This window comes from Jaculus jaculus, chromosome 8 (assembly GCF_020740685.1).
Source record: "Jaculus jaculus isolate mJacJac1 chromosome 8, mJacJac1.mat.Y.cur, whole genome shotgun sequence".
In the NCBI taxonomy this organism is placed as follows: Eukaryota; Metazoa; Chordata; class Mammalia; order Rodentia; family Dipodidae; genus Jaculus; species Jaculus jaculus.
Window position 1 is genome coordinate 108404246 of NC_059109.1, and position 16328 is coordinate 108420573.

The window sequence follows — 16328 nt, forward strand, 5'->3', positions numbered from 1 at the left end:
CTACTAGCTCATGTAGGCTTTTGAACTTTCCCTCCAGTAATAATATTGACTTGAATAATGTTTTGTTTTGGGGGGTAGGGTCTCACTGTAGCCCAGGCTGACCCTGGAATTCAATATATAGTCACAGGGTAACCTTGAACTCATGGCGATCCTCCTACCTCTGCCTCCCAAGTGCTGGGATTAAAGGAGTGTGCCACCATGACCAGCTTTTTGAATACATTTTTAAAAGGTAAAAATAATAAATCAAAAGCACTATTTAAAAAAAATTATATTATTTATTTTATTTGACACAGAGAGAGAATGGGTGTGCCAGGACCTTCTGGTTGCCGCTGCAAATAAACTCCAAACACACACACAACCTTGCAAAGCACTGTTTTCATCAAAGATGTCATGCTACCACAATCTGAACTGTGCAGGTTCGTATCCTGGTGTTGCCAGGGCATGGATCTGATGTATTCTGCTTTCATGGTTTTGCCTGCTTTATTTCAGTGCTAAGGATGACACCCAAGGCCTCAAACACTCAAGCATAGGCTTTCCCACTGTGCTACGAGTCATCTGTCTCTTGGGTAAGAGAAGGCCTGCCGCGCTCCTCAGGCTGCCTTCACACTCTGGGGTAGCTGAATGGACAGGTGCACATCCCCATGCTGCTCAACTCTGCACTCCTCAAGTAAAAAGTATTTATTTATTTGAGAGAGAGAATGGGCGTGCCAGGGCCTCTAGCCACTCCAACTCCAGACACATGCACCACCTGTGTATCTGGCTTCACAGGGGTACTGGAGAATTGAACATAGCTCCTTTGGTTTTGCCGGCAAGTGCCTTAACCTCTAAGCATCTCTCCATTTTTAAATGGCTTTCCTACATAGCACTGGCAGACACAGCCGCCTTCCATTTGCAGGCTGGGCAGTTCTTTAGTATGTTTGTGAAGACAGAATCTCGCTGGTAGAGACTCAGCCACATCCTTGAGGACTGGGGTCCCAGACAAGTGACACATGCCTGGCTGGGCAGTTTCTTTACAAGAGAGGTTTCCACCCATAGCCCAGGCAGTAGACAATCCAAATGGACCTTCCTGTGGGTCAGGAAATGTGTTCAGCCCGAAGGATTACATCTTTTTAAAATTTTTTTTGAGGTAGGGTCTCACTGTTGTCCAGGCTGACCTGGAATTCATTATGTAGTCTCAGGGTGGCCTCAAACTCACAGCGACCCTCCTACCTCTGCCTCCCAAGTGCTGGAATGAAAGGTGTGTGCCACCATGCCCAGCTTAATTTATTTTTTTAATATCTTTATGCATTTATTTGAGAGAAAGTATTGGCACACCAACACCTCCTGCCACTGCAAACAAACTCCCAATACATGCACTACTTCTTGAATGTCTGGCTTTCGGTGGGTACTGGGGAAATGAACCCAGACCATCAGGCTTTACAACCAAGAGCCACTGAGGCATCTCTCTAGCCCAGGGAGTAAGTACTTCTAGACACATCACTACAGAAGCCATACAGGGTCCTCTGACTCCTGGGAAATGACCTTGAATGTGCAGACATAGACATATCCTTGTCATCCACTGTGGAGGATACCAATGAATCTGGGTATAAGAGCTTTTCTATTAACAAGGCATTCTGGGGAATCACTGTCTCTTGGCCAGTTTCCCTGGCAGCCATCCAGAGCCCTTGTTGTCATAACCTGTTTTAGCCACTTGGGGCTCCTTCTTTGGGAGTTGTCTTGCATACTAAATATGAGGAGACTCAACAGGCATTCTAACAAGCCTGTCTCTTTTACTTCAGAAAAAGAAAGCCTTAGAATGAATTTAGAAAAGCAATTAAGCTTACTCTTAGCAATTAACAAAAATACCCTATAAAACTCCAAAAGGCAACTGCAGACGAAATCTTTGCTAAACGTCCTCACAAACATAAGTGTCTTTTCCTTGATAGTTTACACGCAATCTTAGCATAGAAAAGACGGAACTCACCATGCCAAGAGCAATTAAATAAATAAGCAAACAAACTGGCAACGGGGGGCAGTCCAAAAACTATTGCACACCCCTGAAACTGAAAAGTGCAAGTATGTATTACTAGCTTGGAAAGCTGTTCACGGGGCAAGAAGCTACAGTGTTTATGAATGAAACTAAAAATCCACAAAATTGTGCAAAATAAAAATATGCACGCATGCTTCTTTAGGGACAGAAAAAGACACATTTTACCATGACTAATAATAATTAGGGCTATCAGCAACGCTCTCAAATGTATTTTGTTTCTGCCCTGCAACTTTTTACAAAATAGAAAAGTAATGACTTCTCAAGCACAATCTCTCCCCCCAAAAGGTGTGGGAACCTGGAAGACTATTATGAAAGTTCCACCTCTGAGCTTCGGGGCCCCTCCTGTTTTAAGCAAGCATCCAATGATCAGCTTCGAGGTGGGGGAGGGGGAAGCCCACAATCCCCCGCAGCATACTGATCTCACCCCTTGCAACTCATAAAACCACTAGGCCTGGTTCCAGTCCTCTGTTCTACTGGCTGCTGCAGAAAAACATAAGTGTGGGGGGAGGGAGGACGGCGCAAGAGGAAGCCCCAACTCTGCAGCCATCCCGGAAGCGCACAGCTGGAAACAGGCCGGAAAAATCCCGCCAGGACACGGGCTGGGGGGTGGGTGTCCTGTGAGCTGCCAGCCCAGCAGACCCTCTGGGACACTCTTCGCTGACAGGTCCTGCGACTCCCAGGGGTGATGCGGAGGGAGGCAGGAGCCACTCAACGTCATCCTTAAGCGAGAGGCGGCTGCGGGTTTCGGCGGGGGGGGGGGCTGCAGGCACCGGGGCGACCCTGGCACCAGACCTACACTTGCATGAGCCAGGCCCGTTAGAGCCCTGAGGAGGATGCGTGGCCCTGCTGTCACTTCACCCGTGACCGTGGAGCCACAGGGATCGGGCCCGGGAGGCTCTCCTCGGGGAGCGGAGCGGGGCGGGGCAGCGCGGCTAGCAGCCCCGAACCCGCGTCCCGCCCGGCCCCGCGGAGTGTCCCCTCCAGGGCGAGGGCGAGGACGAGCCGCCTCACCTTGGGGTCGCGCTCGTAGTAGTGCTGCTGCGTGCGGATCCAGCGACCCACCAGGTGGTCGCGCACCGTGTGCGCCAAGGCGAAGAAGTAGTCGCGGGGCGTGGCCACGTTGCGGTCCTTGACCAGCGTGAAGTGCAGGTGCCGGTTGAAGCTCTTCCGCACCTCGGCCACGTCGGCCAGCCCGGCCAGGCCGCGCACGCTGATCTGCTTCCGCCTCTCGCTGTCCGTCAGCGGCTTCGCCATCGCGCGGGCTCACGAAGACGACCGGGAGGTGGACGCGGACAGCGACGAGGAGACGCGGCCGCCGAGGATGCTGCGGCGTCTCTGGCGCCAAGAGCTGCCCGGGAGGCCGGGTGAGCGCGGGTCGCGCCTGCGCACTGCGCGCAGGGCGGGGTTAGGGATGCCGGGGGCGGGGCCGCGTCGCGGGGGCGGGGCTACGAGGGGCGGGGCCTCCCGGAGGGCTTTAACCCTGCCTGAGGGCGACGACAGTGGCACAAATGCTGCACGTTCCTTTTACCGCCTCTCCACGGATAAAATTAGCCCTCTGCATGGAGCTAACGAGGAAAGGTATTGGAGGGGTCAGTTTAGTCACTAGCTGCTCCAGGGAGAAGAGTCCTCCCTGTCAAGACTTTCTCTTTCTTTTCTTTTTCTTTCTCTTTCTTTTCTCTCTCTCTTTGTGTGTGTGTGTGTGTGTGTATTTTTGAGGTAGGGTCTCACTCTAGCCCAGGCTGACCTGGAATTCACTCTGTATTCTCAGGGTGGCCTCGAACTCTCAGCAATCCCCCTACCTCCGCCTCCCTAGTGCTGGGATTAAACGTGTGCGCCACCACTCCTGGCCCAGTCAAGACTTTCGAAGTTTCTAAAGCTGTTGGTGCTTGCCCAACACAAGGCCACCAGCTGGCCCCTTTAGGAGTGCCCTGGGTGCTGGGGGGTGGGGAGGGGAGAGGCGACCAAGTCCTGGTAAATGTTAAGGGAAGTGAGTACAAGCTTGACAGGGAGCCTCCAACACCTGCTTAGCCCAGTCTCCTCAGTTGGACGGGTGGCTCTGAAAATACCACCTAAGAAAATAAAAATGTGTTGAGAAACTGCAAATCTGATGCAGACAAAAAAACCAGCAGCAAGTAAAAAGGGCATACTATTTTCTCCAAGAGCATGATGAGGCCACCACCTCCTCTGAGTGACCATCATATCACTGAGAAGCCCTGTCCCTAAACCACAGACCAGCAGGCACAGAGCCCTTTGATCCTGAGCAGGAAGAAGGAACCCTCTCTGGCAAAAGATGCTACCTCCTCCACCCAAGCAGCTTCCTAAGCTACTCAGCTCTGCCTCCCCAGAGACTCAAGGCCAGCTCTCACAGCAGATGAGATCTGCTTGCCCTCCGCATTGTGTTGCTTGCTGTAAACTCTCCCAGGCCCCTAAAAACTTTGCCTTTCCTTTGTTCGTGGGTGGCTCCCTTCATACAGTGGGTAAGCAAATCTGATGTTGTTTGCTCCTTGTGTTCCTGCTGATGGGGCTGTAGAGGTTCCTGAATGTCACTGAGGTAAAGAGGTTCACAGGAGATGCCCTGAAAGCCCAGGTGCTGGGCTGGAATGCAGCCCCAAAATAGAGTATGTGCCTAGCACAGTGAGACCCTCGATTCCATCCCCAGCACTGGAAGAAAAGAAAAACAAAAACCTAGATGTAGTCTTTTTTCCTGGGGTGATCCTTCCAAAATTACCTTACCCAGACCCCCTTCCAGCTGTAGACTGGACAATAAATTGGGATGCCCCTACTCCCCTTTCTCTGCTCTGGAATTCTGAAGCCAACAAGATCAACAAGATCAAATTTCAGTTACTGATGGCGAGGCCATGTGGGTCCAGCTTGGCTAGAAGCTGGTGTAGTCTCTCTGAGAGAGGCCTGGCAATTCAGGAGAAGTCACAAGTGACTGTGACCCGTGATACTTGTACACCTCTGGGGAGCAGATTACAAGGAAAGCTTTAAAAGATAAAAACAGTTGAGGTGGTGCACACCTTTAATCCCAGCACTCGGGAAGCTGAGGTAGGAGGATCATTGTGAGTTTGAGGCCAGCCTGAGATTACATAGTGAATTCCAGGACACACTATGTGGCTGTGCTAGAGTGAGACCCTACCTTAAAAAAAAAAAACAAAAAAAAAAACAGTTGAGCTAGCAAGCTAGCACAGGCCTGTAATCCCAGCACTGGTTGAGGTCAATCCAGTTACATCTGCAGACTGACCTCAAACCAAATAAGTAGTTCAAAGATGTTTTCTGCAGTGATGGAGGGTTATACTTGAAACCTGGGGGCTGGGGAGGTGGCTCACTGGATAAAAGTGTCACATGAGCATGAGTTCATATCCTTAGTACTCAAAAAAAGCAAACCAGCCGGGCATGGTGGTGCACGCCTTTAATCCCAGCACTTGGGAGGTGAGGTAGTAGGATCACTGTGAGTTCGAGGCCACCCCGAGACTACATAGTGAATTCCATGTCAGCCTGGGCTAGAGTGAGACCCTACCTTGAAAAACAAAAACAAAAAGAAGGTAGAGAGCAATGGAGAGGGCAATTTTCATGCATGTTATTATGTTATATCATAATACCTCCCCCCTCAAGGCTTTCTTTTGTCGCTCTGCCTTGTGGCTACTACTCCACTGTGGATTCAGCCTCACTGTAATGCATTAGCACAGTCCCCAGGTGAGAAGCCATAACACAAGGTCAAGTCCATTTTGAGCAGAGTACAAAGTGGCATGTGTGCACTGCAATTTTCCTCCCCCCCATAAAAAACCTGAATATTCAAACCCTTCCCAAGAAAATGAAAATGTATCTGCTTGAAGCTTACTATGCGTCTCTTCTGTAAGAAACTCACTTTACTTTTTCTTTTCTTTTTTAAAAATATTTCATATTGGATGTGAGGGCGATCTGGCTGCAGCATCTGTCACCCCATTGATCACCAGGGTTGATTCGGCTGATCTGGCTGGCTAGGCGGGTGTCCCCTTCCTCCCTCATCGCTCCATGTGCGTCCCTCCCGAAGAGAACGACCTTCCCTGAATAGAGGAGGACCGGTCTTCAGTCAAGGGTATACGAGTAGCTGTGCTCCCCTCCTAGAACCTCCGAACCAGCTCGCAAGGTCCATTTGTAGGAGAACATAAGGTAGTCAAGCTTCCAAGACTCCAGACACATCCAAATGAGGCGCTACATGTGGCAGTCTGCCTTTGTTTTCACATTTAGTAATTTGTAATTTTGTCGTTCAGAAAAAACATGATGAGAATATAAAGATTAAAATGTGATTCTAGTAAAGTAACAGCTTGAACATCAATTTAAATAAATATTTCATATTTATTTATTTATTTATTTGACAGAGAGAAAGAGGCAGAGAGAGAGTGAGCAGGAAAGAGAATGGGTTCTCCAGGGCCTCCAACTACTGTAAACAAACTCCAGACACATGCGCCACCCTGCCATCTGGCTTACATGGGTCCTGGGAAATCGAACGTGGGCTTTATGGGCAAGCGCTTTAACTGCTAAGCCATTCTTTCACATTTTCATGTCTGCTTTCTCTTTCTTTTTTTAAAATACTGTTATTTTTATTTATTTATTTGAGAGAAGGAAAGAGGCAGAATGAGAGAGAGAATGGGTGCATCAGGGCCTCCAGCCACTGCAAATGAACTCCAGATGCATGCACCACCTTGTGCATCTGGCTTATGTGGGTCTGGAGGAATCGAACTGAGGTCCTTGTGGCTTTGCAGGCAAGCACCTTAATCACTAAGCCATCTCTCCAGCCCTTTCTTGCTTTATTCCTCCCTCCTCCTCTTTTTCTTCCTTCCTTCCTTCCTCCCTCTCTCCCTCCCCCTCCCTCCCTCTTACCCTCTCCTCCCTCTCTCTCTCTCTCTGGTGCCAGAGGGTGAGAACCCAGCACTTCACACATGATTTGAGGCAACCATTCTACCACTGAGCTACACTCCATCCTCCCACCTCCTTACCTGATATGCTATACAAGACAAAGGACCAATCAGCTAGGGATATGCTGCAACTTCACATGAATTGAGAAGAAGACCTTCCCTAGGGGGTGGAGAAATGGCTCAGCAGTTAAAGGCACTTGTTTGCAAAGCCTGCCAGCCTAGTACCCTTATAAAGCCAGACGCACAAAGTGGCACATACATCTGGAGTTCATCTGGCATGCCCACAGTCTTTCCCTTTCTCTCTCTCTTTCTCTGGTAAATGCATAAATAATTTTTAAAAACAGACTTTTCCTCTGCTACATAAACAAGAACCAAGAGGTCAGTCCAGAGATGGAGAGTCAGAATCTAGCCCTCATCTGTCATTTCAACACCACTTTCAAGCTACAAACACAAAATGGAGATAAGCCAGGCTCTGTTTTTACTGTCCATAATGCTGAAGAGCAGACTTGCTTCTCCAAGAAAAAGGGACTCTTCTGGGAATTGGATTCAGAACTGTGAGCACCAGGGCATCTGATCACCTCAGGAGGGAGGCACGATCATAGGTCAGTGGAACCCCCATCACAGACTAACACATTCTTTATAAATACTTTTTTCCCTATTTATTTGAGAGAGGGGGAGAGGAAGAGGGAGAGAAAGAGAGAGAAAATGAATATATGAATGGGCACACCAGGACCTCCAGCCACTGCAAATGAACTCCAGATGCATGTGCCACCTTATGCATCTGGATTACATGGGTACTGGGGAATCAAACTTGGGTCATTTGGCTTTACAGATAAGCTCCGTAACTGCTAAGCCATCTCTCCATCTATGACATATTCTTTATAATCTCTTTTGTGGAAGACCATGTTTTTATACGTGTTTATTTTTGTTTGAGAGAGAGATAGGCAGATAGAGAGAGAATGGGCATGCCAGGGCCTCCTGCCTCTGCAAATGAATTCCAGATGTGTGCACTCTCTTGTGCATCTGGCTTATGTGGGTCCTGGGGAATTGAACCTGGGACCTTCAGCTTTGCAGGCAAGTGCCAGAACCACTAAGGCATCTCTCCAGCCCAAGACCATGTTTTAAAAATCCATTTATTAAGAAGAAATGAGAGCTGGGCATGGTAGCACATGCCATTCATCTCAGCTCTGGGGAGACTGAGGTAGGAGGATTTCTGTGAGTTCGAGGCCAGCCTGAGACTATATAGTGAATTCCAGATCAGCCTGGGCTAGATTGAGACCCTACTTTGAAAAAAAAGAAGAAGAAAGTAGAAGGAATGACAAACTGACCTTTGGGACTAGAGATATAGCTCAGTAGTAGAGGGCAGAAGGCTCTCAGCTCCATCCCAACACCTTTCTTTCTCTCTCTCTCTCTCTCTCTCACACACACACACACACACACACACACACACACACTCACACACACACTCACAGGTTGGTTGTTGATTAAAAGTCACTTACTACAATAATCAGTTATTCTGTGTGTTGGAAATAATATATTACATTGAAAGCTCATTTAAATGGTTATTTATTAAGGGCTGAGAGATGGCTTAGCCATCAAAGGCACTTGCTTACAAAGCCTGATAGCCCAGGTTTGATTCCCCAATACCCACAAAAAGCCAGATGCACGGTGTTGCATGTGTCTGGAGTTTGTTAGCAGCAGCAAAAGACCCTGTTGCACCCATCTCTCTGCTTCTCTGTCTTTCAAATAAACAAGGTGGCATATGCTCCTGGAGTTCATTTGCAGTGGCTGAAGGCTCTGGTGCACCCATTCTCTCTCTCTCTATCAAATAAATAAATAAAAAGTATTGGGTTGGAGAGATGGCTTAGTAGTTAAGTCACTTGCCTGCAAAGCCAAAAGACCTCGGTTCAATTCCCGAGGACCCACATAAGCCAGATGCACAAGGTGGTGCATCCATCTGGAGTTTCTTGGCAGTGGCTGGAAGCCCTGGCACACCATTCTCTCTCTCTCTTTCTCTTTCTCTCTGCTTCTTTCATGCTCTTAAATAAATAAATTAATTTAATTTAATATTTTTAAAATGCTAGTCCTCTCTCCTTGCAAATAAATAAACAAAAATTTTAAAAAATCTTTTTGCCATTCATGGTGGTGCATGCCATTAATTCCAGCAGTTGGAAGGCAGAGGTAGGAGAATTGCCATGAGTTCAAGGCCATCCTGGGGAAAAAAATAAAATAAAAAAACACTTAAGGGAATAGAGAGATGGCTCAGCAGTTAAGGCCCATGCCTGCAAAGCCTAACAACCAGGGTTTGATTCCCCAGTACCCATGTAAAGCCAGATACACTAAGTGGCACCTGAATCTAGAGTTAATTTACAGCAGCTGGAGGCCCTGGTACACCCATTCTTTTCTCTCTGCCTCTCTCTGATTGCAAATAAATAAATAAAAATATTTTTTAAAAGTTACAATTCATCGATAGCAGGTTCCCTACCTCAAAAACAAAGATGAAAGGAAGTCCTGTGTGTGGAATGTGGTGCTGTGGGAGGAAGGAAGTGGATGTGGTTTGCTAGGCTCAGCTCAAGGACCTGAGGAGTTTCACACTGATTGCAGGGGGTCCATGAACGCTGGCTGAATGAGTCATGAATGATGACTGAGGCAGCGTCCGCCTGGAGTGAAGATCGGGCATAAAGCACTGAAACTCCCCGGGGTCCCGGCAACGTTGCTGGCTCTCTGTGCTGGTCAGTTAAGTGCTGGCAAAGGACTACAGTCCAGGCCTTTATGGAAGAGGAAGCAAATGCCAAATGTGTTATTTTTTTTTTAAATTTATTTATTTATTTATTTGAGAGCGACTGACACAGAGAGAAAGACAGATAGAGGGAGACAGAGAGAGAATGGGCGCGCCAGGGCTTCCAGCCTCTGCAAACGAACTCCAGACGCGTGCGCCCCCTTGTGCATCTGGCTAACGTGGGACCTGGGGAACTGAGCCTCGAACCAGGGTCCTTAGGCTTCACAGGCAAGCGCTTAACCGCTAAGCCATCTCTCCAGCCCCCAAATGTGTTATTTTTGAGAGGTTAGTAATTGTCAATGACCAGCTACAGTGACCCTGTGGCCTGAGTGCACTCCCTCCTCTGGGGTACACATATTCCTGGTGACATGAATGCTTTTTAAAGTGTTACTGTTTGAAAAATCCCGAGTCCAGAGTGGGGGGCAGGGGTGGAGGAAAAGAAAGTCCCTCTCCACCAGCTGCCACACATGCGCAGAGCACACACTAGAACTTTTGAGCAAAGACTGAAGGTAAACAGGGTATTCCCACAGGCTCTGTGGGTCACTCCACAGACGACATAAGTAGCTAAAAGGGAAAGGGCTCTTTAAAAATAGAGGTGACAGGTATGGTGACTCATGCCTTGAATCCCAGCACTCGGGAGGCAGAGGTAGGAGGGTCCCCTGAGTTCAAGGCCACCCTGAGAATACAGAGTGAATTCCAGGTCAGTCTGAGCTAGAGTGAGGCCTCTACCTTGAAAAACCAAAATTAAATAAATAAAGAAAAATTTTTTGAAAAATGGTCTTCTGATGGGCGTGGTGGTGCACACCTTTAATCTCAGCCTTTAAGAGGCAGAGGTAGGAGGCTCACCACAAATTTGGGGCCAGCCTAGGACTAGAGTGAGTACCAAGTCTGCCTGGGCTAGAGTGAGACCCTACCTCAAAAAAAAAAAAAAAAAAAGAGGGGGCTTAGTGGTTAAGGCACTTGCCTGTGAAGCCTAAGCTGTCCAGGTTTGATTCCCCAGTACCCACGTAAGCCAGATGCACAAGGTGGTGCATGCATGTGGAGTTGTTATGTCTAGAGGCCCTGGCATGCCCATTCTCTCTATCTTGCCTTCCTCTCTGTCTCTTAAATAAATAAAATTTATTTATTTATTTGAGAGTGACAGAGAGAGAAAGAGGTAGATAGAGAGAGGGAGAGAGTATGGGCACACCAGGACCTCTAGCCACTGCAAATGAACTCCAGACGTATGCGCCCCTTATGCATCTGGCTAACGTGGGTCCTGGGGAATCGAGCCTCGAACTGGGGTCCTCAGGCTTCACAGGCAAGTGCTTAATTGCTAAGTCATCTCTCCAGCCCAAATTTGTTTGTTTGTTTTTTTTAATGGTCTTCTGATCTCTCTCTGATCACTTGGGAACTTCCAGCTGTGGGTGAGTTTTTCTCTTGGCTGGGCCCAGGCCCAGCCAGGAGGGCCCCCTAGCCCTTACTCTCCACATGGGTTTTTATCCACTCCATCTCCCAACATGGCAGGAGCTCCTTCAACTTTTTTCTTTTCTTTCAAGCTTTCCCCGCCCCGCCAGGCCATCCACATGGGTTCTCTAGCCACATGGGTGCCTTTCCTTGGCTCTACTTCTTTTAATAAATATAACTTAATAATTAAAAAAAAAGATCTTCTGAGCCAAGAGTGATGGTGCATGCCTTAAATTCCAGCACTCATGAGGCAGAGGTAGGAGAATTGCTGTGAGTTTGAAGCCAACCTGGAACTATAGAGTGCATTCCAGATCAGCCTGGGCTAGAGTGAGACTCTCCCTTGAAAAATAAAAATAAATGATCTTCTGGAGTCGATACATGGCTCAGTAGCTAAGAACACTTGCTATGAAAGCATGAGTCTGATCTTCACACCCACATAAAAGGCCTAGTATGGCCATGCATATCTGTCATCCCAGTCCTCTTGGAAACAGAGATTGGCCTCACTGGTCAGCTTGTCTGACCAAAAATGGCAGCTCTTGGTTCAAAGAAAGACTGTGCCTCAAGGAGATAATGTGGAACAGTGACTAAAGAGGACCCCTGATGTTCTCTCTGACGTCTGCACACGTGTACACAGGGGGCATGCATCTACACACACACATGCATACACTATACATATCACGACCCACATCATACCCACTCGTGCCGAGAAAATGGTCTTCCAAAAAGAGATTAAAATTTCCCAATGTCCTAGGTTTCAATTCCAAGTTTTTATGAGAACCTCCAGGACATTTTTTATTGTATAAACTTGGGAATCTTTGATGAAGCAGCCTTTCTAACCCAAGGTGGGACTGGTTCTCATAGGAATTCTGTATGGATTTCTTCAGTGTGAGGCTCAAGGCATGTGGGTGTCAGTGGCGCATGGGCAGCACACTGTCACAGCAGGATATCTACAAGTGCATTGTGGGCCCAAGGGCTCCTGCTTCCTTAGAGCTGGAGAGACAGTTCTAAAGCTCAGGACATCCCCGCGGCCCCTCCTGCTTTGATAGTGAGGGATAAGATGGCAGACACGCTCACAGATAGCAAGTTGCTCACAACCCCGGGGCCGTGGACCAATTGTCTGCTTTCCAAGACATGCATTTCCCACAGTGTGGAGTAGGTTGAGGTAATGTCAAGTTGGACAAGCCCTAGAGATTTGTTGATGCCCATGGTATTAGTGTTAACCTGGACCCTCTGCTTTAACTGTAGACTGGAGATTCTGGAAGCATGCAAGAGGCAGAGCACACAGCTGGCCCAAGGGTGAACCACATGCCTGACTGCTGCCACCACTGCCTGCTGTTGCAAGATCTGCACAAGGTAAAATTGGCACGTGGGTACTGAGGTTCTCGGTGTTATACCTGCTGGGCTACAGTGAGACTCTCCCTTGAAAAATAAAAATAAATAATCTTCTTGCATCAAGCTGAAAGTTCTGACCACAGGCTGGCCTGGTTGTTAAGCTGTCCAGTCTGTGCAGTATGCATTAAGCACACGCTGAGAGCCTTGCTCTCTCCACATGGCCTGAACTGATGTGAAATGGATGGTGATGCACCTGGAGAGGTACCTTGGCCAGCAAGTGTGTCCAGGAGCTGACTGCTGAGCTGAAACTATATGCTTACAAGGTTCTGGAGGAATAAGGACACTTGTTTATGCTACCTAGATCCAGCCACTTCCCACCTCTTATCCACAGCAGGGCAGTTAGGACACTGAGAGATGCCAGAGGGCTCATAGCAGGCTTGCAGTACAAGAGCCCCACAAGGACACCGGAGTGGTGCCTACAGTCTTCAAGCCACCTGGAGTCTGTTCCATCAGAAGCAGCGCCAGGCAGGGGCAGTTCTCCAGACACAGTCTGCACTGTCACAGTTCTGCAGGATCCCCCAGGCAGAACTTCTAACATTTCAACAGGACACAAGGATCACCCAGGAGTCTTGTCTGAAAGCCTGTTCCAACTAAGCAAGACTGGAGTAGAGTTTAGAGGTGGGGTCTTGCTCTCTCCCAGGCTAATCTGGAATTAGTCTCAGGGTGGCCTCAAAGTCATAGTGATCCTCCTACCCCAGTGCTGTCCCACAGTCCCTCGGTGTGGGGAATAAAGGTGTACACCGCTACACCCAGCTGGCCTCTGTGTTTCTAACAGGCCCTTGAATCCTGGGCCCATACTTGCAGGTACCTTAAGACCCAAGAGCTAGACAGGAAGTTTTAGCCCCAGGAGAACTAGGAGAGGGCTTTGAAGAATCACTAAACACTCTGTGTGGATTACTTTTCTCATCATTGTGACCAGACAAGAACTCAAGGGAGGAAAGCATAGTGGCAGGAGGAGCTCACAACTGTGGCAAGGGGCCGGTGCTTGCTTCCATCTGGGTGGACAGAGAGAGAGAGAGAGAGAGAGAGAGAGAGAGAGAATATGAGAACAGGAGGTGGGGCAGGTTATAAACCTCAAGGCCTATCCCCTCAGATATCTACTTTTTGTAGCTAAGGTCTACCTCCTGGAGAAGTTTCCACAACCTCCCCAAACAGACCCATCAGCTGGGGATCGAGTGTTCAAACACATGAGGCTGTGGGGACCATTTTACATCCAAACCAAATCACTATGTTCCGCACAGTAGGGAGCGAGAGCCAGTTCCTTGTGGGCTGAATAGGAACCTGATTCAGACATTTCCCAGACATCTCCCAGACATTTCAGTGACCAAGCAAGCTGATCCCTGGACCATTAAGGACAATCAATACCGTTTCTGGGCACCAGGTCTGCCACTCTACAAATGAATAAAATACCATTTGTTTTCTGTTTATCAACTAATATCTCCTGAGACTCACTATAGGACTTTATTTCTCACATTTGATCATCCCTGGCTGGATGAAGGAATAGAAATGAGTTCAGTAACTGCAAGCTAAGGATGGGCTAGGGCCACACCAGCACCTCCTGCCAGCATCTCCTCCCCCACCCCACACTAAGCCTGACCGTGACTCAGCATTGCCCCATCCCTTCCCACAGCCAGGATCTCCTGGTTCCAACCTGTAGGTCCTGGCGTTGGAGTCGCACCTTGCTGTCTCTCACACAGCAACTCTGTAGCTAACTTAGATTCTGTCTACATGGGACAGGGACCTTCTGAGCCTGCAGAATGCCCTGGAGCCCAGCTGGGCTTCCTGGTGTTCTCTAGTGTGGGGACCCACACTCTGGACACGGACATCATCCTGGCAGCCCTGCCACCACCCGGGGCCCATTGGTGTCTGATATTCTGACAGCCTTCATGGTGCGCCCTCATGACCATGCACGACTCTCGTACATCTTTGATAGAAAGCCCTCTATCTCCACCTCTTCCTCGGCTTGCCCTTACTTCCTACCTGTGCTGGTTTCACTTCCAACCTCAGTCTGCTTGTCAGGGTACAGAGAACCTGAGCCTAACTAGGCAGTACATATATACAGGTCCATACACACACACAGGTTGTACATATGCGTGTGCATACACACAGAGGTTGTACATATGTGTGTGCATACACACACGGAGGATGTACATATACGTGTGCATACACACACAGGGGATGTACACATGCGTGTGCATACATACACAGGATGTACATATACATGTGCATACACACAGAGGATGTATATGCTTGTGCATACACACACAGAGGATGTACATATACATGTGCATACACACACAGAGGATGTATATGCTTGTGCATACATACACAGAGGATGTACATATACGTGTGCATACAAACACAGAGGATGTACATATACGTGTGCATACACACACAGAGGATGTATATGCTTGTGCATACACACACAGAGGATGTACATATACGTGTGCATACACACACAGAGGATGTACATATACGTGTGCATACACACACAGAGGATGTATATGCTTGTGCATACACACACAGAGGATGTACATATGCCTGTGCATACACACACAGAGGATGTACATATGCATGTGCATACACACACAGAGGATGTACATATACGTGTGCATACATACACAGAGGATGTACATATGCGTGTGCATACACACACAGAGGATGTACATATGCGTGTGCATACACACACAGAGGATGTACATATACGTGTGCATACACACACAGAGGATGTATATGCTTGTGCATACACACACAGAGGATGTACATATGCCTGTGCATACACACACAGAGGATGTACATATGCGTGTGCGTACACACAGAGGATGTACATATGCGTGTGCATACACACACAGAGGATGTACATATACGTGTGCATACACACACAGAGGATGTACATATGCGTGTGCATACACACAGAGGACAGGGAGAACTGCGGGGCAGCTCTGCATCAAGTGCTTGCTGCACCAGCATGGGGACCTGAACGTGGATCTCCAGCACACATGTCAAAAAAGGTCGGGCCTGGGGATGTGCACCTGTAATCCCAGTGTGGGGAAGGCAAGGCAGAGAGAGGAGGACACCTGATGCTTACTGGCTGGTTAGTCTAACCAAATCCAGGAGCTCCAGGTTCAGTGAGAGACCCTGTTCTGAAAAGAGCAGGTGGAGAGCTAGGGAGATGGCACTTGCCTATAAAGCCAAAGGACCTAGGTTCAAATCTCCAGGAACCACGTACGCTAGATGCACAAGAGGGCTCATACATTTGGAGTTCCTTGGAGGCCCTAACATGCCCATTCCTCCCACCCTTCCTCTCTTTGTCTCTCTCAAATCAATAAATAAAAATAAAATATATAAATAAGAAAGTGGCGAACAATTGAGGAAGACAGTCAACACTGGCCTCCACGTGCGTGTTTCACGTGCACCTGTCCATGCACATGTGCCCACACCAATACGACTGTGCTGCCACAAACACGCCATGTGTGTCTCACTCCCACACACGTATTCATGGAGAGAGAAGAGAGTGCGAGAGAGTGCTATGAAACATCAGCAGGCTCCAGTGAAGAGTCAGCAAGAGTGGCTTTCAAGTCCGTGAATAGCAGTCTAGGCAACGAGCATCATTATAACCTACTTTTCCAGGTGTTCTTACAGCAAAGCTAGTGGGAAACTTGTAATATACAGTTTTGTTTCCTCCAAAACCAGTGATTTTCCCCCAGTGGCAGGTATTGAACCCAGGGCCCTGCACATGTTAGGCAAGTGTTCTACTGCTGAGCTTTCTGATATAAGGTTTTGT

At 48.2% G+C, this 16328-nt stretch overlaps 1 protein-coding gene across 1 annotated transcript in view; it reads right to left on the reverse strand.

Annotated features, from left to right (window-relative positions):
• Pygb (glycogen phosphorylase B) overlaps positions 1 to 3340 on the reverse strand; it is a 54781-nt gene extending 51441 nt beyond the window's left edge. Inside the window, exon 1 of the mRNA XM_004668035.3 lies at positions 3041 to 3340. Within this exon, the coding sequence (XP_004668092.1) occupies positions 3041 to 3283 (243 nt within the window). The 5' untranslated portion in view covers positions 3284 to 3340. The remainder of the gene's footprint in view (positions 1 to 3040) is intronic.
• Positions 3341 to 16328: the final 12988 nt, after the last annotated feature.